This window comes from Centroberyx affinis, unplaced genomic scaffold, assembly GCF_046629955.1.
Source record: "Centroberyx affinis isolate AG114_WGS23_722 - 3 ecotype Tasmania unplaced genomic scaffold, CSIRO-AGI_Caff_v1 ptg005541l_1, whole genome shotgun sequence".
In the NCBI taxonomy this organism is placed as follows: domain Eukaryota; kingdom Metazoa; phylum Chordata; class Actinopteri; order Beryciformes; family Berycidae; genus Centroberyx; species Centroberyx affinis.
In genome coordinates, this window is record NW_027282784.1 from 799 (window position 1) to 22,897 (window position 22,099).

Below are 22,099 nucleotides of genomic sequence, written 5' to 3' on the forward strand. Positions count from 1 at the left end.
AGACATTTTTTCAAATTCCCAGACTATTCCAAGACCTGGAAATGATCAAATTCATTTTTAATACTTTTCCAGACTTTCCAGACCTGCGTAGGAACCCTGCAAATGTCCAAAAGTTGGTTTCAGGTCCTGATATTCACTGTTCAGGTTCGGGTTACGTCGGATCCTGTTATCCACAGGTCCGGTTCAGTGTTTTATGACAATGGGCGGGTCCGTTTTGGTTTTGGGTCTGGTGTCCTTGGGTCTTTGTCGGATCAGGTCTCAATTTTTGGACCGGGGAAGACCTCTAACACACACACTCACACACTGTGCTCACCACTCATAAGCAGCCTGTCCTCAAACGTGGCTCTGTAAGCTCCGGCTGGTGTGGACAGGGCCTTCTTGATCTGACCTCTGATCCCCGACACTGTTCGTATAGAGGCTCCTTCAAATTTAGCTACTTCCAGCACCGTGTTGAACATGCCCTGTGAACACAAATGTACAGTTTGTTAACACAGTGGAATTCTATAGTGTTTATCATCAACAGGAACCTCCTTCACATGGATATTTATGATAGTATTTAATAAAAAGGCAAATATCGGCCCCATACATTGACGAACCAATATCAGTTTAACCCTAATAAATACATCAATATATCATCTGGCCTCATTGGTCAAACAAAACAAAAGCAAACAAATATAGGGCAGGTATGCTGCAATATGTCAATTTATTGTGATCAAAATAAGAATAATTGGTAACACTTTACAATAAGGGTACATTAATTAAGGGAATAAGCATTAACTAACCCTTAATTAACAGTTAACTAATGTGTCTGGTAATCATTTACTAATGGTGTTCATGTTAACTAAGGTATTAATTTATACATTATCTAATAGTCATCTTTATAAACTATTAAATAATGTATAAATTAATACCTTAGTTAACATGAACACCATTAGTAAATTACACATTAGTTAACTGTTAATTAAGGGTTAGTTAATGATTATTAAGCATTAACTAACCCTTAACTTAGTGACCCTTATTGTAAAGTGTTACAGAATAATTCTTAAATCAGGAGCTGGATCAGGAATAAGATTAGAAATAGGAGTAGCACTGGGATCAATCCCAATAACAACTACCAACATCAGCCCTGACCCCTACAGGTACAAACAGTTCTAAGGGGAAGCACTACTGTTGTAAGGCTGTGGCATGCTGGTGAAGTCAAATGAAGCTTCCCCACCTTAATGAAGGAAGTGTTCTTATAGATCTTGTATGGGTAGCCAATGAGTTTGAGCTTCTTCACTATAGTCACTGACTTATCCAGGTCCAGGACGACTCCTGTGGCAGCAATACGGAAATTAGCCTGCAAAAGAAAAACAGAAATGCATCTGTAAAAACAATATTGGCCAACGGCCTTGAATACAAACCACAATGCAAAAAATTTAGTCCAGGCGACATGACGTATAGCAACTGTTCAGATTTGCACAAAAGCATCACAAAAAATAGGTATTGGTGTACAGTCAGGGTTAGTGAAGAGGGGTAGTCAGCATACTGCACCATTTATTTCTCTATTTCTCTATAACAGTAAGGTAAGAAAGCACTTTATTGATCCCCTTGGGGAAATTCAGTAGTCCAATAACAAGAACAACGAAAACAACTGGGTGTGGATGGATTAGTAAACTGTGCGCATGGATTTGTAATACTGTATGTCCGCTGATTTTATATTTATTATGTTGTATATAATTTATCTAAAAAGCAAAGAGCCTTATGTGCCCAGCTGAGATCTGGTATTTTACCACTTATGGTTGATACTGGACAATATGTCAGTCTGGAAGAAGAAAAGTGGATTTGTTCAATGTGTTTGACTGATATAGAAAATGAGTTTCACTTTGTTTTCTATTGCCCTTTTTACTGGGAACTGCGCAATACTTTGTTTAGTAAGATAAAAACAGATATTGATTTTGTAAATATGGATGATGCACAAAGATTGAGTTGGCTGTTCACTTATGAAACATTTAGATTAGCTAGTTACCTGGAGAAAGCCTGGGACATGAGAAAAAAAGCTCTTGTAGCAGTTCTTTTCAGTGTATTGTTCATTTGAAACCTATCGTTTCAAATATGTTATTTGAAAGAATATTGTAGTAGTTTATAATGTGGTAATTTTTTTTTTTTTGCTCTTATATGTATCACCGGAAGATGTATGTTTTGTAAAATGGTGGTGTCCTGTAATCCCATGTGGGATGGGCCAGATGTTTGGCATGACACAGAAATAAAAATAAACTAATTAACTAACTATTTGTGTATTTAAAGGATCCCCATTTGCCGATGCCATGGCAATAACGTCAAAGAGGGACTTTTAGGCCTCTATACAGTGAGCAATAGCCATTACGCACCACTTGGCATAGTGAGCTATAATAGCTATTAGGCACCTAGGCCTATAACCATTGATTGATCACACCAGTCTAATTTATGATCCAATGTGCATTCTTCTTATTCCCAGATTGGTGACAATATGAAACATATTTACTCCCTATAAAATGCTTGTAGAAAAAGCATGTTCAAGGTCCCATATTTTACACTTTCACACTTATATTATTGTATGTTTTGAGGTCCATTAAAAAATTGACCATTTTTACACGTTCATTTTCCAGCATCTGTCTGAGCCATACCAAAAACAGGCTGTTTTTGTTTGTCTCTAAGGCTCATTAATATTAACGGCCTTCTGTTCTGATTGGCTAACCATTTCAAGAGTGAAACGTGAGACACTACAGCTCCACTAGCCACAGGTGTTAAACTCTGGTTTAACTGGAGTGAAGATTCTCTGGTAAACAAATAATGGCAACCTCCCAACGTAATTTGATCCAATCATAAATGTTGCTAGAGTCAGATGTTGAATCTGAAAGAACAGACGACAACAAACCACTGCCACAACCAAGGTAAATTCTTATCTTTTATCTTTTTTATGCTTTGTTAGCCTATTAGTTCTTACAATAGCAATGGTGCTGTAGGCAGACAAATGATAATGAGCGTACCGTTGTGACGCCACAAAGTTATGGAAATCCAAACGGCTCGTTTAGAGGAACGGTTTCCTAATATGGATTGTGTGGATTTAGTTGGCTGTGCATTAATACTTAGAGAGCACATCCAACTCAAAGAGGCAAGGGAAATCCCTTTGTCCACAATATGGGACCTTTGAGTTGCATATAACATTTATAGATGTATTCACTAATGGACCACTGTGGTGTGCCTCTTTGATGTTAATCGTGTACATATTACAAATCCATGTACATATTACAAATCCATGTACATATTACAAATCCATGTACATATTACAAATCCATGTACATATTACAAATCCGTGTGCACAGTTTCCTAACTCCTGCACAACTCCTGGTCCAGGCACTTGTCATCTCCCGCCTAGACTACAGCAACGCTCTTCTGGCCGGGCTACCCACCTCGACCGTCAGACCTTGCAGCCAATCAAATCAATTGATTGCTTCTGTCTGGGTCCACCCACAGACGTTTTGATTGACACTCCAAATTTGCATAGAAGCAGGTGGTTGATTATTGAGTGGGTGAAGGGAAAAAGGCAAGGAAAACAGCTAGGAGATTATAAACCATTCGGTGAAAATCGGGTGGGTGATTATACAGTGGGTGGTTATTGAAAGGGAAAACAGGAGATTATAAAGGACTGGGTGATTATCAAAAGGGAAAACCGATGGGAGACTATGAAATATGTGAGGGTAATGATTATAGGTGAGGTTAATTGATAATCATTATTTGATGCTTTTACACTATGATTTGTTGTATTATCATAACCACTTGTCCTATAACCTTTTCCCACTTTTGTCGCTGCTAGCGTGCTGTTCCCTAGAAGGTCAGGTGGCCTACAGTGGAGGGTCATTCCCTGGTAACAAAGAGCTTTTTATCACAGATGGATGGAGGGGTGGGGACCAGTCCTTTTTGCATGGAACAGAAACTGCCATGCACCTGTTTTATGGATGCAATCAAATTGCAAATGTTGTTTCTGTATTTGGATTTTTTGTGCTTGTAGAGTTTCTAGGAGTGTGTTACGTCTCAACATGTATACCAATTTCAATTGTACCGACTATACCAGTTTTAACTGCATTAATGGTTAACGTTTAAACAAATCTGAACAGTTTGGTCTATTTCTGGCCTATGTCACTTGAACTAATCATTACATAACAGGTGAGCACAAAGCAGTATGGAGATACTATGCAGAACAAACTAATAATAAAGCAACGGTAAATGGAGTAAATCAGGCTTACTTTAGTTCCTGCTACTGACTGCACAGCTAGAAAGCCGGTGCCCTGTGGTGTGATGGGACCTGCAGAGAGACAAGTGAGAGGGAATGTGAGTTAACAGCACAAAACAGAGTGGATAATCATAGGATAATCACCTATGATGGAAAACAAGCCTTCTTCCAAGCCCTCTTCACTGTTCTGTGCCAGAGACTTATGTAGAAAGAGGTGAGTTTTATGTTGTTGCAATTTCTCCTGCCCACAGGTCATAGATTACTTAATAACTATTTCAAGAGTAACTAAACCCCAAACCCAAATTTGTGGTGAAGCCTGACACCTAATGGTGAAAAGTAGGGTACTGAACTGGCCTTCTGCTATTGGCTGGTCTTTGTGCCAGGTGATGTCACCACCTGTTGTACTCTATAGAAGGCTCAAAGACCAGCCAATAGCAGAAGACCAGTTCAGTACCCTACTTTTCACCACTAGGTGTCAGGCTTCACCACAGATTTGGGTGGGGCTTAGTTACTCTTTAACTCTATAATTAAAAAGCTAGCAGCTGATTTCAATACTGCGAGTATGGCTTATCATTTTGAAATTTTGACTTAATTCATTTCTATATATATACCTGGGTGGCGAAGGTATGTGTGTTGGTGTGTGTGTGTGCGCGTGTGTGTCTGTGGATGTGTGTGTATGTATGTATTTGCACATGTACATCTTTATATATACATTTTTATTTTGCCAATATTATTATTATTAGAATTGTATAATTTAACTATTTTAATCTCTGTCTATTACTATTTTTAATTTATTTTAATTTATTTTTCTAAGCTGTACTTAGTATAAAATGTCAACCTCTTTTGCACATCATATTTCTGCTATGTTATGTTTACCTTTTTAACTGATTGTATGTCTGCAATTTTTCGTTGAAAATTAATACAAACTTGGTCAAAAAATATATATATATAATTAACAACAAACAAACACACAAATAATAACAGTAAATTGTGCATTTCTGAATATATGTCATCAACATTCAGGAAAGGAAAAAAATACATACTATCTAAAGTACTACAAAAAGAAAAACCCTAATCACAGTTTGCAGCCAGCAGAGGAGGCTCACCCCAGATGGAGGCTCCACAGTGCATGTGCTGTGGCGTGTACTTCAGCAGGCGGTGGCGTCCGTTGTGGTCCTCCATGTGGTACAGGGGGATGGTCTGGAAGCGGCGCCAGCCTAGCGACAGGATGAGGGGGTCTCTGGTCTTCAGGATGCGGTTGTGCCAGCGGTGTTTCTTCAGCCGCATCTGAACGACACCGGAAACGTCTTTTACATTTATGCTTGCTATTTTCTAATGTTATAAACAATAAAGATGATGCAAAAGAAATATGGAATTGACTGAAAAAAATAGATGAAAGATATTTGGGTAACACTTTACAATAAGGGTATATTAATTGAGGGTTAAAGCATTAACTAACCCTTAATTAACAGTTAACTAATGTGTCTGGTAATCATTTACTAATGGTGTTCATGTTAACTAAGGCATTAATTTATACATTATTTAATAGTCATCTTTATAAACTATTAAATAATGTATAAATTAATACCTTAGTTAACATGAACACCATTAGTAAATTACACATTAGTTAACCGTTAATTAAGCATTAACTAAGCATTGACTAACCCTTATTAAGCATTAATTAACCCTTATTAAGCATTAACTAACCCTTATTAAGCATTAATTAACCCTTATTAAGCATTAATTAACCCTTATTAAGCATTAACTAACCCTTAACTTAGTGTACCTTTATTGTAAAGTGTTACTAAAGCCCAAGCATTTGCACAAGATAATGAAATCGCCGGTACCCTGGACACAATTATATAAGATTGAATTTTTTTATTAATTTATTGCCATCCATCCATTCTCTAGCTGCAGAGAAACCTCATCTCACTTGTATCCGCAATTTAATTACATTTATTTGATCAAATTTGTCACTTTCTGATTAAGCAAAGCAAAACTTGCCAGAGGTGATCCGGTGTGTGCGGCAATTTCATATTTTTCTTTGGACTTGTCTGTGTTAACATGCCATAAAAAAACCATTTCACCTACCTGCAGGTATCCTATGTTGCCCTCACTCGAGCCGAGGCCTCCGAGGATGACGGGGTAGTGGGGATCGAAGTTGGTGACAAACTCACAAGGCAGAGAAGGGATTTCCAATCGCACGTACATTCCCGGCCGAAAACCTTCGTACTGCACCCTGGTCTCGTCGTCCACGTCCTCGAACTCCGCCCGGTTCAGCTGGGGACAGGAGAGGATGAAGGAGACGAGATTCTTTATAAATAAACCAGAAGAAACCCTTCTAGCACGCAGGCTGATATTATTAAACTGGAAGCAAAGACAGGCTCCAACCCACTCTGCCCTTATGAAAGATGTTATGCAGCACCTGCACTTGGAAAAAAATGTAATTCTCATTGAGAGGGTGTGAAGACAAATTCTACCAGATCTGGCAACCCTTTATAGACCACTTCAATAACAATGCGCTTACCCTTCCCACAAACTAGCCTAGTTTAAACACGAGTCACAAGAGCACAATTGACCTATCCGACATCCAATTTAATTTTTCACCACCTTTTTTTTAAATTTTATTTTCCTCTTTTTCCTTCCATTATTTCCTTTATATTTTCTTATTAATCTTGTCTTAATACATTTTCGTGTTGTCTATATTTGAACTGAATTTGCAAAAAATTAAAGTGCAAATTGCAAACTATTTTGCAATACTCCTTTTTTTCCTCATTTGTGTACGATAACTCACCTGTAAAAATTGATTTATCTGTTCTCGTGTATATCCGTTTCTTCTTTATTTTTCATGTTTTCTCTATATCTGCATTGAAAATTATTTTTCCTATTTTCGACTGTATGTCTAACTCTGAAAACCCCAATAAAACGAGTTGTAAAAAATAAATAAATAAATACATAAATAAATAAACCAGAACAGAACAGCAGCAGCTAGCAAGCATCATAAATATATAATTACCAAAATTGTGGTAGCTGCCATCTTACCGATGTGATTTGCTTTTGACACTGAATTATTTCCTTGCCACTTCTTTTGATGCATAGCTCACATAGCTCAAAAAGTTGGCAGCACATCAACTTCCGTTAATGGTTGATAGTTAAAGCTGCACTAGACACATTTTTATGTAAAAAAAAAAATCCTGCCATTTTATCAGCCTAAATCACAAAGTGGCACTGCAATAGAGAAGTGCACTGGTAACACTTTACAATAAGGGTCACTAAGTTAAGGGTTAGTTAAATGCTTAATAATCCTTAATTAACAGTTAACTAATGTGTAATTTACTAATGGTGTTCATGTTAACTAAGGTATTAATTTATACATCATTTAATAGTTTATAAAGATGACTAACCCTTAACTTAGTGACCCTTATTGTAAAGTGTTACCAGTGCACTCTATCCTCACCAATTAAGACACTGTAGCTTCACCCCATTTGCTCAAATTAAGCTCTGGTGATATGTGCTTACTGGTGGGAAATCTGCTCCACACAGGAAGTGATGAACCAAAACTTCAGAGTAAATACAAACTTGGAAACAGCAGTGAGCGTGTGCTAGGTCTAAGAATTCCCCAGCATTTAAGTATCACTCTGATCGCTGACTGAAATGATGCATTTTAGCCTGAATTTGCACTTTCTACCAACATATGTAAAAGTGCCCAGCAAGCATAAACAGTAAAATTTCAATATGGCATAGTGTTTGAGACCTTTGCTGAGCCCTGGTATTAAGTATGTGCAGAAATATGTGTCACTAGAAACTGAAATTCAATTATTTACATTTGAATTTGAATTGCTCAACTTGAATAAATGCATTAAAAAACTGAATTTGAACCACATAATTTGAATTTGTATTGTTTAACTTTGTATTGTTTAACTAAATTCTTTAACGACCAGGATGTGTGTCTCAGTAAACTCAAACTGAATTGCAAGAACTGAATTTGAATTACGAGAACTGAATTTGAATTGTGAGAACCGAATACAGTTTCAGAGCAAATGAATTCAATTTCATAATATTACATTCAGTTTCAAGTTTATTGAAATTCAGTTTCAAAGTAATAAATTCAATTTCAAATGATGCTATTCAGATTCAGTTTTTCAATGCAATTATTCAAGTTAAACAATACAAATTCAAATTATGTGATTCAAATTCAGTTTTTTAATGCAATTATTCAAGTTGAGCGATTCAAATTCAAATATAAATAATTCAATTTCAGTTTCTAGTGACACATATTTCTGCCCATAATTAAGTCCCATTCTATTAAGATACTTAAAATCTTTTCTTTCAGAAGGCATTTGAGAAATTTCAACTTGTGTGTTTTCTTCATCTTAGGACATTCTGAATGGACTCCAGCAGCCTTTGTGAAAGTTCAAACAAGTGATGGTACCACCTGACTCACTTTTCAAAGACAGAGAAACCCCTGTGTACAGATCATCTCACCTCAGCCTGTTTCTGCAGCTCCTCTTTCAGGTCGTCGAAGTACGTGGCGTCTCCGTCGTCGTACTCGGCGTCGAAGCGCTCCTTCAGCCTCCGCTTCCTCTCCAGACGCTTGTTCTTCTGGACCTCGTCGTCGTCCACCTTCATCAGCCTCTCTTCGTCATCGTCCTCTTCGTCTTCATCACCGTTCTCCTGGGCACGCCGTGCGCGAGGACGAAAAGGATCCAAACGGGGGAAAAAAGCAAAACGCGTAGATGAGTTGACGGAAGTTGAATATTCTTTAACATCTGTTTTTTTAAAACGAATTTTTGCTTCAGACACAATCAGAAAAGTGAAACGAGGCTACTTGGGAAATATTAGTAAGTAAATTTGTAAATTATATCCAAGATATATCATGTCTGAACTCCTGTCCATGCTTCATCGCTCAGTATGCATATATTTCTGACACCTTTTATCCATTTTGACAAGACATTTAGTGTAAAAAAAAAAAGCTTTCCACTATCCCCGCTTAAGATTACGTACCTCAGCCTGGTCCTCGTGTTTCCCAGCTGGGCCCTCATGGACCTCTCCTGTTTCCAGGTCTTCAAAGTCACCGTACAGCTCCTCTAAAGAAAAAGAACCAAGTGCAAGGATTTAAGGTCTTGTCTGCTGTAACATGTTTCCACACCCAGCTGTGTAGTTAACCTTAAACAGGGTTTCTGATTATTTCCACTTTTGTTTTTTAAATCCAAACTTTTCAAATAATTTTGGTAATGATGGTGCAGATGGATCCCTCATAGCATGCAGACAGAAGCCAGTGGAGGTCTCATAATTAAACCAAAAGTATTCCCGGTCCTATGTGTGTCCTGGTCTGAGGGTGGCATAGTGAACGGTAGGGCTGGGCAATATGGGCAAAATCAAATATCACAATATTTTTGACCAAATACCTCGATATCGATATTACGACAATATTGTAGGGATTAGGGCTGCAACTAACGATTATTTTCATTGTCGATTAATCTGTCTTTTATTTTCTCGATTAATCGATTAGTTGTTTGGTCTATAAAATGTCAGAAAATGGTGAAAAATGTGGATCAGTGTTTCCCAAAGCCCAAGATGACGTCCTCAAATGTCTTGTTTTGTCCACAACCCAAAGATATTCAGTTTACTGTCATAGAGGAGCAAAGAAACCAGAAAATTTTCACATTTAAGAAGCTGGAATCAGAGAATTTTGACTTATTTTTCTTAAAAAATTACTCAAACCGATTAATCGATTATCAAAATAGTTGCCGATTAATTTAATAGTTGACAACTAATCGATTAATCAATTAATCGTTGCAGCTCTAGTAGGGATGACTATTGGTGCTTTCACAAAATATTTCCACCTTGAGATTTTTGATAAATAATCATCAGTAATGTGGATGTAATGACTAAGTGGGTAAAGGCAAATAATAGAACAGCTAGAACAGTCTGGTAAGTTCAGAAAATGACATCACTTTACTGTAATGCAGCCTTTAAAACCAGGAAAAGACACTTATGCCATATCACCATATTACGATATCCAAAATCTAAGACGATATCTAGTCTCATATCACAATATCGATATAATATCGATATATTGCCCAGCCCTAGTGAACAGGGCATTTTTTTTCCACAGATACCATTTCAACCCTAAAAGTTACACGAGTGTGGTGGAGGGGGGGGGGGGGGGTTCCCTTTATACGCTCCTTTCCTCACCGTCTTCCTTCAGCAGTGTGGCAGCATCTTGTCCTTCTTCCCATTTCCCCGTTACAAAGCAATCCCTGATTGAATCGAGCATCTGGAAAAGAACATAGTGACATATTCGTTTCATTTTTTTTTAAATGGTCTTCTTCGAGATCACACAGGGGACCCATGAAACATTACATTTATTAGCTGTTACGGTTTTTCTCGATCGCTTACACACTATAACTGGGCCTGTTAACTAAACATCCCAAACCATGACGCCATCTACCAAAAGACAAACCCATTTCCCAAAACTATAAACACTTTGTTGAACTTTTTGTGAAAAACTCTACACACAAATCCCTTCATATATCACTGACTGCACCATGTGCTCATTTAGAAAGCACTGGAATTCAATATCATTAACTCAAGTCATCACAGCTCAAACCCAATTAACACACAATTCCCCAGGTACAAACACTAAGAGTCAAAATTGTTCACACACCAATCAGAACCTCAGGATAGATAGACAGGATGCTGAGGCAGAATAGATGTGATTTCTTTCTTTATGTACAAACTGCTTTTTTTCCATTGGTTTATATTGGTAAATACATGGAAATTATTTTACTATATTCTACGTTCTTTATACAGTAAGTTGCATATTTTTTACAGTACATTTACTTTTTCACTCAATTTCAGTTTTACTACAGTACATTGAGGAATTAAAAATGTTGAAAATGTATACATGTGTTGTGTCTTTATATTGTGTTCATCATGTAAAGAGGTTGTTCTGGGGGAAAACCATAAGTGCCATTATTCATTGCAGTAACAGGTTTTTACAGTAGTGTTTTGAATTGATCTCACCAGTGTGTAATGGCTACTTTGCAGTGTGTGTGTATTTGATGGCTTTTGTGTGATGTCTGAAGGCAAAGTTTGGTTTAGATGTAAGATCACATGGTTTTGAGTGGAGAGTTTGGTTTTGACATGGAAGTTTGAAGCTTGTGAAGATGAGTGTGCAGTTATGCATTTGTGTTTAGAGTTTTGGGAAGATGAGTGTGCAGTTATGTGTTTGTGTTTAGAGTTTTGGGAAGATGAGTGTGCAGTTATGTGTTTGTGTTTAGAGTTTTGGGAAGATGAGTGTGCAGTTATGTGTTTGTGTTTAGAGTTTTGGGAAGATGAGTGTGCAGTTATGTGTTTGTGTTTAGAGTTTTGGGAAATGGAGCATAATTTCAAGAAATGTGTCTTGGCAATCAAGAAAAACTGTAAGACACTGTTTTTAAAGACCAATAAAATCAAATGTGTTAGGAATCACACTTTCTTCTACCTCTTCCAAATCCCAGTTGTGGGAGCTGTCTGGGCTGAAGAGGGAGCAGTCTGGGGCGTCTGCCCGGTACTTTTTGGTCTTCTGAGGGCGGCTGACTCGAAACAGACCTCCCAACTCCTCTTCCTCATCCTCACCAGCCTCATCCTCCGCAACTGAAGACAGAGGCAAATTGAGTCCAATGAAATGCATATTCACAAGCAGCTGTTGTCATGGCACATTTGTTTGAACACTTTGTGCAGATAGAGTTGTCAGACAAAAAAAGAGTCTTCAAAGACACCAGTAACTACAGACACAGACTAATAAGCAAGTAAACATAGGCTATGTGATGGCATAAGGTAGTGTAATGGAAATGTATACTTTATTTTTATTAAGTTAAAAAACATATTATTCTTATTCTGCAGTTATGTGACTATTAGGCTTATCTTTCCTAACTTGGTTTGGTTTTACTGATTTTAGATCCATCAGAGTGATGCTTGTAACACACAGCTGTTTAATTGTTAAAAAAAACAAAAAAAAAAACCAAGACAAAAATAATGGATCAGGACTCTGTATCAGCAGTTAATATTAAATAACTTGAATTGGAGAGAAAACACATGGGAAGTCTAATTGCATACTGATTTTATACTATTTTATGAGATTTACTCCTACAAAAGATGTATCAATAGACAGGATATGATGTTATTATCCCTTGTGCCATAATCCAAGGTGAACATTCATACAGAGGCCCAATTCAGAGTTTAACAAAATGATATACTACCATGCCAATGACTACTATAGAAAACATCAGGCTATACTATCATTAGATGGAGGAGAGAGATGGCTTTCTGTCAAATACAACAATCTGTCAAATATGCCATTACATATGATTCTCCATCACAAATGATGGAGGAGGAAGGGCAGGAAGGGATCTTCATTACCTGTGCCATAAACAAGTTTGCGCAGATTGGGGGCGGCTTGCTGTTGCCGTAGAAACGCTTCTGATGCTTTCTGCTGCAGGCCCTCCTTCCACCGAAGAGCCCCTGTGAACAGACGAGCCAGAGAGAGGTGGAGAATGAAGAGTGAAGCTTCTACCATCTTTTCCACCTTATAAAACTCATAAATTGATAAATAAAAGCACAGACCCTCAGGCCACTTGGATACCTTCAGTGTCACAACATGGCTCTTCTTCCTCCTCCTCAATCTCAGCTTCTGACTCTTCTTCCGCACCATCGTCATCCTCTTGCTCTTCGTCGTCACTCTCTTCCTCATCGTCATCCTCTTCAGAGCAATGCCCAGAGTCTCCTGGTCCCACGGCCTTTTTTGCCTCCGCCTCTTCCTCGTCAAAATCGGACTCATCCTCTTCACTCTCATCCTCGGTTCTCTTCCCTCGCTCTTCGTCGCTCATCTCCAGGTCGTCTTCGCTGTCGGCAAACATTGGCAGCTCAACACATGGCTCCCCGTTATCTTTCCCCTCCTCTATTTTATGTTTCTTCACCGGTGGAGCACTGTCCGTCTTCTCTGTCTTTTCAATTTTGGCCCTTGCCTCTTTGATCAATGTGGATAAGTGATCCTCTTCATCCTGATCAGTCTCTTCTTCGTCTTCCTGTTCGTCTTGATCACTATCTCCATCGGTGCCATCTTCCTCATCGCTGCCATCGCTGTCATCGTTTTCTTCTTCTTCCTCCTCGGTAAAGACAACCTTCCTCCTCTCTCGCTGGGTCTTGGCATCCCAAACCCGGTTCTCCTGAAGCCCTTCTTTCTCCCTAACACACACACACACACACACACACACACACGGCAAAACAATGTTTTATACTTTCTTCCAAATACAGGGTTTGAGTCAATTAAAATACAGTCGTAACAGATTCCTGGAAGTTGCTACTATTCAACGGCAGTTACTGCTGTGGTATCAAAACAGCACAAACTGAATCCTATTGGCTACCACGCCAGCCTGACTAATTATCTTTTGTAATAATTAATTAGGAATGGGCATTTCAAGCAAAAATACTATTCGATATTGACTGGGAACTATTTGACCATTCTTCAAAGAATCCGCTGAGTTATCAATATAATGTGATGTACATATTAGACTACCCAAGTGGTACACAGCAAGTTGTATTTTCAGCTCTATTTTTAAATTTTCAGTAAATTATGTAGAGTATTACAATGTATCGCAATATGTATTGATATGTACGTGATATGTATGGTATCGTGACCCATGAATCGTGATACGTATCATATCGTGAGGTCCTTGCCAATACCCAGCCTTAAAAGCTATTCCCAAGCTACTTATGTAGGCTTTGCCATGAGAAATTGTAACAGAGTACGTGAAAAAGCCGTTCTTATCACTATCAGTATGAAGTTCTATTTGTGCCTTTGTCAAAGTCAAAGTGTTTTTATTTATCAAATGCACAATATAACACAAGGTCATTCTGAACAGTGAAATCCTTAGGACAGTGGCAAGCAACAACTACGTAGTGGGCATAAAAAAAAAAAAGAAGCAAATATTAAATTGTTAAAAAGAGTCACAAATAAGGGCAAGAATAGCAAAAATATACATAGTAGAACATTAAAAGTAGTTCCAGAGCCAATAAAGATGGGTAGTCTGGACAGTAAGAATAAGAGTAATAAATATTATGAATATAAAGTGTAGGAGTGCCGATGGATATGTACAATAATTTATGGCTGATCAATGTGATCACTGAGATTAATGTTGCTGGTTGAGAAGCCTGATGGCCTGGGGGAAAAAACTGAAGAAAAGACTGTTTGTACTATAATGCCAACTGTTGACAGTTTTATTGTGACAGACTCACGGACATTTCCCTATGCCATCACTGTGAACGCAAACAACCACCCCCCACCTCCCAAGACCAGCACCTTCACTAAGTACTTTGCTGCTGGAAAGGATGAATACCTAAGAATAGCATGTACAAAAGGACTCCTTTTGTACATGCTATTCTTAGGTATTCATCCTTTTGGTGATTCCTATGTTCCCAGGGTCCTATGTTCCCCAGATTTATATGGCACATAATGGAAACATGACAAGGGGTCCTATGTTCCCAGGGTCCTATGTTCCCCAGTTCTACATATGTGCTCTCCCAGGGTCCTATGTTCCCAGGGTCCTATGTTCCCAGGGTCCTATGTTCCCCAGCTCTATATAGCACATAATGGGAACCTGAAAATGATGTTCCCCAGCTCTGTATTTGCTTAATATGGTTAGTTTGAGTTAGGGTTAGGGTTAGGGTTTAGGGTTAAACATAGGACCCTGGGAACATAGGACCCTTTGCTTAATATGGTTAGTTTGAGTTAGGGTTAGGGTTAGGGTTTAGGGTTAAACATAGGACCCTGGGAACATAGGACCCTGGGAACATAGATACGCTCCTGTACAAAAATGCATTGAGGATGTGCGAGCAAAGCATACTCACAATGTCAATAATTATCGAATAATTGAACAGAATGAATCACAAACCAAGATCGCTCACCCGTCCTGCAGGTCAATATCCGTGGGGTCCAAGGTGGCTGAACCAGTGAACAGAGAAACCTTACTGGCAGCCATCTTGGCATCAAGGGTGGCATGTGTGTCAATCAGAGACTGGACCAGCTCTGTGGTGGGACGCACTTCCTCCTATTAAAAGTACCATAAGATACCATAAACTTAAAAACTGACAGAGCCACCCAACATGTACAGGTATGAGAGCACACTAGGGTTAGACCAGTGTGTCGGTATGCTGATGTATGGAACTGACATTGCCCTCTTATTAAAAATCAGACATCAGCCAGTCCCTGTCATCCATCTTCAATATGGATATAATGCATTTTGATTGCATATTTATATTATAATTGATCAATACTACACAGGTTTTAGGGTTGCATGGTCTAAATCCACGATTCTCAACCTTTTTCATATCAAGGACCCCTAATTTAGTCCACATTAGAGCCACAGACCCCCATTTGATGACATTTTGTCTCTCTGACCCAAATCTGAGAATGTTTTTATTGTCAGATATGATTTTGTCCAGAATTCTACTATGACTATCTGTATTGTAGGTAGAGAGAGAACAGAGAAACTATGATCAAAACAGTCATTCTTCTACATTCTCTAATTGTGTCAACTTCCTGTAAATTAAACAATTGTGAAGTTTAGCAATTTATCAATTCGCTGGGACCCCCTAGAACCCCCGGAACCCCCTCAAGGACCCCTGGTGGTCCCCGGACCCCACGTTGAGAACCTGTGGTCTAAATGATGTTTCGAAGGCTTTTCTACCTCAACAACATCATTCTGGGGGAAACAATGAATACTTTGCACTTTTTGCCATGAAAATGATCAAATTTAAAGACATTAAATATCGGCACAAATCATAAGCTATCTGCAGCCTCAATCTAAAAATGTGGCCTTAAAAATGCCAGATCAGTCGAACCCTAGAGGACACTGCTATGCAAACCACACGAACCCACCTGCTCCTGACTGACATGGGTGGTGGGGAGGTCAATGTAAACGGCGTCCTTGTCGTACACAACCCCCCCGACCCCGGCCATGGGGGCATAGAGCAGACGCTCCTTCTCATTGAGCGCCCTCTTCTTCTGAGCCTCTGGTAATGGACAAGGGTCTGGTAGGAAGCTCACGTCTGCCACCTGAAAGTCTCCCACACCTGCAAAACATGCAATAGTGGTATCAATTATATGTTTTCAACGCTATAAGCACTCACTGGATCTGAGCGTGTGCTGAGACTAACAAATATATACAATATTAATATGCTGAATAGTGATGGGAAACATTCACATTCTCATTAACATTACAGAACCAAACCACAGTTTCCCTGAAGATCTTAAGGAGAAAACAAAAGTCAACCCCCTTAACTTTTTTTGTATTCTGTGGTGTTAACATTTTGTCAGTGATCTACACAGAACACCCATAATGTCAAGATGGATTTTTATTTACCCATTTCTACAAATTAATTAATTAATTTGCCGTATATGGATGGGAAAATACAGTGCTGTTACACAAATCTGGCAGGTTCGCTTTTTTTAAATAGTACACGAAACCCTGTGAAAAACCCATTCCACAAAAACCTTTCTGATGACCAAAAGCAAGAAGGCACTGTACATAGTTGAGTTCAATATTTTGGATACACCATCCAAAACAAGAGTTACTGTATGAACCTGTGTAGTCCAAATCCAATAGCTTTCCCCGTGGATCTCCTGACTTGGCACAGCTAGTTCTCTGAATCACAGCCTTGGGTCCAATTTCACACTACTGGCTCCATATATTTTCCATACATTTTGCTGGGACATTTCTGCTTTACTTTAGGAGGAGACAAACTCTGTCCATCCAGATTTTCCACAGGAAACACAAGGCCATCTCTAGAAACGAGGGAAACAAACTACGGCTATGCTCGTTTACCTGGGATATGGACCTGGCCTTTGTTTTTTAAGTATGTCCCTCGCAGGTAGCCATAGAGGGACACCGTCCGGTCACACTTGGGGTCTGTCCTCACCTTCTCGGGTTCGGTCAAATCCTCCATACTGTTTGGATGGAGAAACAGGTTTGAAGGAAGTAATGGCTGAACTAGTACAGAAGAGAAGCACGAGTGTAGACCAAGCGGCCAAAACCATGGGTGCATTTTGAAGCCAAAACGGAAGTGGCGGTAGCAGCAATTCCTCTAATGTCCGCTTTATAGGGCTGGGCGATATGGTTGAAATCAATATCACGATAATCATAAGGATTTTTCTCGATATCGGTATATATCACGATATGGTTCATGTATGCAAAATCACGTTAAATAATCAAATTAATGTTCATCTCATTGAACCGAATGGTAATGTTAGATGTGGTGTCAAACAGAAATATTCAAATAATATTCCTACCATACCTCATTTTATGAGAGTTTTTAAGTAAAATTTGCTTGTCATCATCAATTTAGACAGCAGAAATGTGTGTCACGATATCAAAATATCTTCATATCATCACAATATGATTCCACTGAAAGACGATAAGCGTTAATATTGAATTATCGCCCAGCCCTACCGCTTTACCAGCAATGTTATTTATGGTACATAAATAATGCAAAACAAAAACATGCAAAAACAGCGCAATCACACTGTCTTTCATCTATTCCTCTCTAGGGGTGGGGGGGTAAAATGATTCTTAGATTCATCACAATTTATTCTTGAATGATTCTGCATCAATGCAGAAAACTCGATAATCGGATTTTAAAAACTTAACTCACAACATTGTGACTGCCCCTTCAAGTTTTTAAGACTGGGCTGTATGAACTGATGGTGCTACGTGAAAAAGAGTTCCCATATAAATTTGTTATTACATTGCTTCATAATTGAGGCTAACTTAGGGCTGGACGATATGGTTGAAATCAATATCACAATAATCATAAGGATTTTTTTCGATATCGATATATATGACGATATGGCTCACATAAGCGAAATCACGTAAAATAATCAAATTAATTTTCATCATATTGAACTGAAAGGTAATATTTGGCGTGATGTCAAACTAAACTAAAAATTTTCACATAATATTCCTACCATACTTCATTTTGTCTGAGTTTCTAAATAAAATTAGCTTGTTCTCATCAGTTCAGACTGCAGAATTGTGCGTCTTGATATCCCAAAATCACCATATCATCACAATATAATCCCACTGAAAGACGATAATATTGAATTATCGTCCAGCCCTAGGCCAACTAATAGAAAGTCTGAACAGATATGAGGATTTGGCCCCAGGTTAACACTCACCGGTCAGCCAGCACATAAGGGTGGGAGGTCTGCCAGACCAGAGGACGGAACTTCATGACAGAGATAAAGCGACCGAGGTTCTTCACTTCCTGTGTCTGATATTCCCCATACACCATACCAGACAGATAAAACAGCTTGGCACCCTGGCAAGTTTCAAAGAGAAAACGCATACACATGTAAAGTCTGTTATGACAGTCTCACATGCAGTGTTGTCACAATAACCAAAATTTCCATCCAACTCCAATACCACTGCAAAAGCCTGAATTCTGTAAAAGTTTGGTAACACATTGCTTGATGGTTTTTCTGGTTTGCCATGGTATCATAGCAGCAACAAATCTTAAAGCTTAGTATTGGTATCAAAGTCAAAATTCTAGTATCGTGACAACATTGCTCACAGGAATACTGCATTGGAATTTGGCACAAAAATCAACTTTTCAGAAACCTGCCATTTTTCTGCCCTAAAGGTAGACCACAACAGAATTATCTGGTGCCTACCTGGTAGACTTCGGTCCAGAAGCGATGTTTGAGGCGTTTCTTTGTCTTACGTTGTGCCTTGTTGTTCTTGAAGGAGTCCAGGTGTGTCAGCACACCCATGATACGAGGGAAGCCATGAACCTGACAGATGTTGAGAAACTCAAAGGTCTCCATCTCAAAGCCAAAGCTGGCATCAATCAGCATCAAAACCTGGGGGCAAAAAAAAGAACAAAATACAATAAATAGAGATGAATATCACCACGCTACAACTTTGACATAGAAAGGCGATCACTCAAACTCTTACTTTTTACATGCCCACTCAAACCGTGATATAGTTTCACATCACATTTCAATCAAACCATTCATACATCTCCAAAATGTATTTCTTTACATTGAATTTCAATGTAGTTTAGTTAGTTAGTTAATTTTTATTTCTGTGTCATGCCAAACATCTGGCCCATCCCACATGGGATTACATCCACCATTTTACAAAACATACATCTTCCGGTGATACAGATAAGAGCAAAAAAAAATCAATAAAATAAATTACCACATTCTAAAGTACTACTATATTCTTTCAAATAACATATTTGAAATGATAGGTTTCAAATGAACAATACACAGAAGCTAATCTAAATGTTTCATAAGCGAACAGCCAACTCGATCTTTGTGCATCATCCATATTTACAAAATCAATATCTGTTTTTATCTTACTAAACAAAGTATTGCACAGTTCCCAGTAAAAAGGGCAATAGAAAACAAAGCGTAATGTAATGGAAATGGCCACACTTACCAGGTCAGCAACTTTTGCTAGGTCAATCATTGTATTGATGTCATTGCTACACTCAATGAAAGTGAGGCGACGCTTCTTACCTAATGAGAAAAAAAAGGTAGTATTTACTGAAGACATAAAACAAATATAATGGGATGGCTTACTACCTGTCTAATGGCTACCGCTAAATAGAGGACCAAAAGACCAATAATTGCCTAGCATCTCATGTGTAAAAGGCATTCTCTGGTAATATGTAAAGGTTATATAAACAGGATTCACGGGAATTCAGCTGTCAGTTATTCAGCTGTTAGTTATAACCTCTGAGAGAGCACCATGTTGTAAATAATAACATCTGTACCATGTAATTAATTCAACAGGGTTGACTGTTAAATGCGAGGACAGCCTTTAATTTCTGAACATAGGGCTGGGCGATATGGTTGAAATCAATATCATGATAATCATAAGGATTTTTCTCAATATCAATAGATATCACAATAGGGTTCATGTATGCAAAATCACATTAAATAATCAAATGAATGTTCATCTCATTGAACCGAATGGTAATGGTAGGTGTGGTGTCAAACAAAACAGAAATATTCAAATAATATTCCTACCATACCTCATTTTATCAGAGTTTTTAAGTAAAATTTGCTCGTCATCATCAATTCAGACAGCAGAAATGTGTGTCACGATATAATATCTTCATATCATCACGATATGATTCCACTGAAAGACGATAAACGATAATATTGAATTATCGCCCAGCCCTAAACCTAAGACATATCAGACATCATCAGTAGAACTCCCTGGACTCTATAAACAAGCAAGCTCACCAGAGACAATAGTTACTGGTCCACATATGTCCCCGAGCTTCTGCCGGGTAAAGTTTTTGATCAGGCACCGAATCAGAGTGCTTTTTCCCACCTTAGGTGGCCCTACTACTACTATCACCACTGGGGGGGGTTCCAGGGGAGTTCGGTCAACAAGGGGTATGTGGTGTTTTTTGGCTTTTAGGTCCTGGGCCCTGAAAAAAAACAACATAGGGATTAGAGTTTCATACTGTGCTAGAATGTTAACAAAGACAGCCTTAGTAAATGGTCATGGGAACACAGCTTGGCTCAGGCCATTATCAATTCAACCCAGAAGAGGAATTTTCTTTTATTACAATATTAAAAACTGATGAAAAGATGATTGGCAGGGTTCCTACATGGTTTCCATTTTAAAATTCCATATTTCTCCCAGACCCTATGTTCTTGACTGGATTTGATTTTGGTGGGTATTTGATATAATGCATGCTGACAGCGGCTGGGTAATAAGAGCGTCCCTCTATCTGAACTTTATTCTTCACATCAACAGAAACTGTGGACTCAAAGTGGCTCTACAACAACATAAAAGCTAGAATTATGTGTGTATCGGACCTGAACCGCAACATTTTCCATACTTTTCCAGACATTTTTTTTCAAATTCCCAAACTATTCAAGACATGGAAATTATCAAATTCATTTTAATACTTTTCCAGACCTGCATAGGAACCCTGCAGTGTGTGAGAAAGGTGAATGAGTGTAAGTAAGTGCTGACCTATGGAAGGTTTTGGCCATGCGTACAGCGGACTGAACCGCAAACGCTTTGGGATTCCTCCTCTGTCCATCCTTCTCTTCCGCCGAGCCCCCCTGCTTCCTGGTCTTCTTTCTCTCCGCCTTGGGCCCGCTGTGCTTCTGCTGATGTCGCTTCTGTTCCTTCACCTTTCCGTCCATCCTGTCCGCTCTGAAAACACAAACGCACTTTGGAAATCACGTACGCCCGTAAACAGAACCACCCTGTGACAACATAGTAAAGAAGTACAGATGTTCTGCTACAGAAGATGTGCAATGCCAGTTAAACATATGTAAACGGGCAGGGGAGGGCACTAGAGTTGTTGGTATCATATTCCTCAATATATCAATTGAGGCATTCTACACAATACTTCTTCTCCATTCCTACAGTCAGAAAAGCAATTGGAAAGAGAGCATTTATGTTGAAGGCTCCTTCAGACATGTTTAAAAATGGTTTGTCTTCTTATTTTGAGTTAAATTGTTCATGTTTCAGACAGAGGTGGAAAGTAACTAAGTACATTTACTTGAATACAGTTTAGTACAATTTTGTACTACTAATTTATACTTCTACTCCACTACATTTCAGAGGAAAATATTGTACTTTTTACTCCACTACTTTTATTTGATAACTTAAGTTACTAGTTACTTTGCAGATTCAGATTATTAATACAAAATGTAATCAACTAATAAATTGTGATGTATTATTATAGATTACTGTAAGATACCCAGCAGTATATAGTATAAGTAGGGCTGCAACTAACGATTATTTTCATTGTTGATTAATCTGTCGA

General features: G+C 38.5%; 1 protein-coding gene across 1 annotated transcript; it reads right to left on the reverse strand.

Annotated features, from left to right (window-relative positions):
- Positions 1-313: 313 nt before the first annotated feature.
- bms1 (BMS1 ribosome biogenesis factor) lies at positions 314-21,479 on the reverse strand (the record flags this gene model as incomplete). Its single annotated transcript, XM_071546913.1, has 19 exons — positions 21,295-21,479; positions 20,550-20,740; positions 19,738-19,817; positions 18,966-19,154; positions 18,471-18,613; positions 17,122-17,243; positions 16,176-16,369; positions 15,203-15,345; positions 12,882-13,483; positions 12,659-12,760; positions 11,742-11,893; positions 10,451-10,532; positions 9,257-9,339; positions 8,738-8,926; positions 6,344-6,532; positions 5,359-5,539; positions 4,266-4,324; positions 1,217-1,339; positions 314-461 (listed from the first exon to the last, which is right to left on the reverse strand). Coding segments are annotated over exons 1-19 (3,148 nt in total), but the record flags the coding sequence as incomplete, so codon positions are not given.
- Between the last annotated feature and the right edge of the window lie 620 nt (positions 21,480-22,099).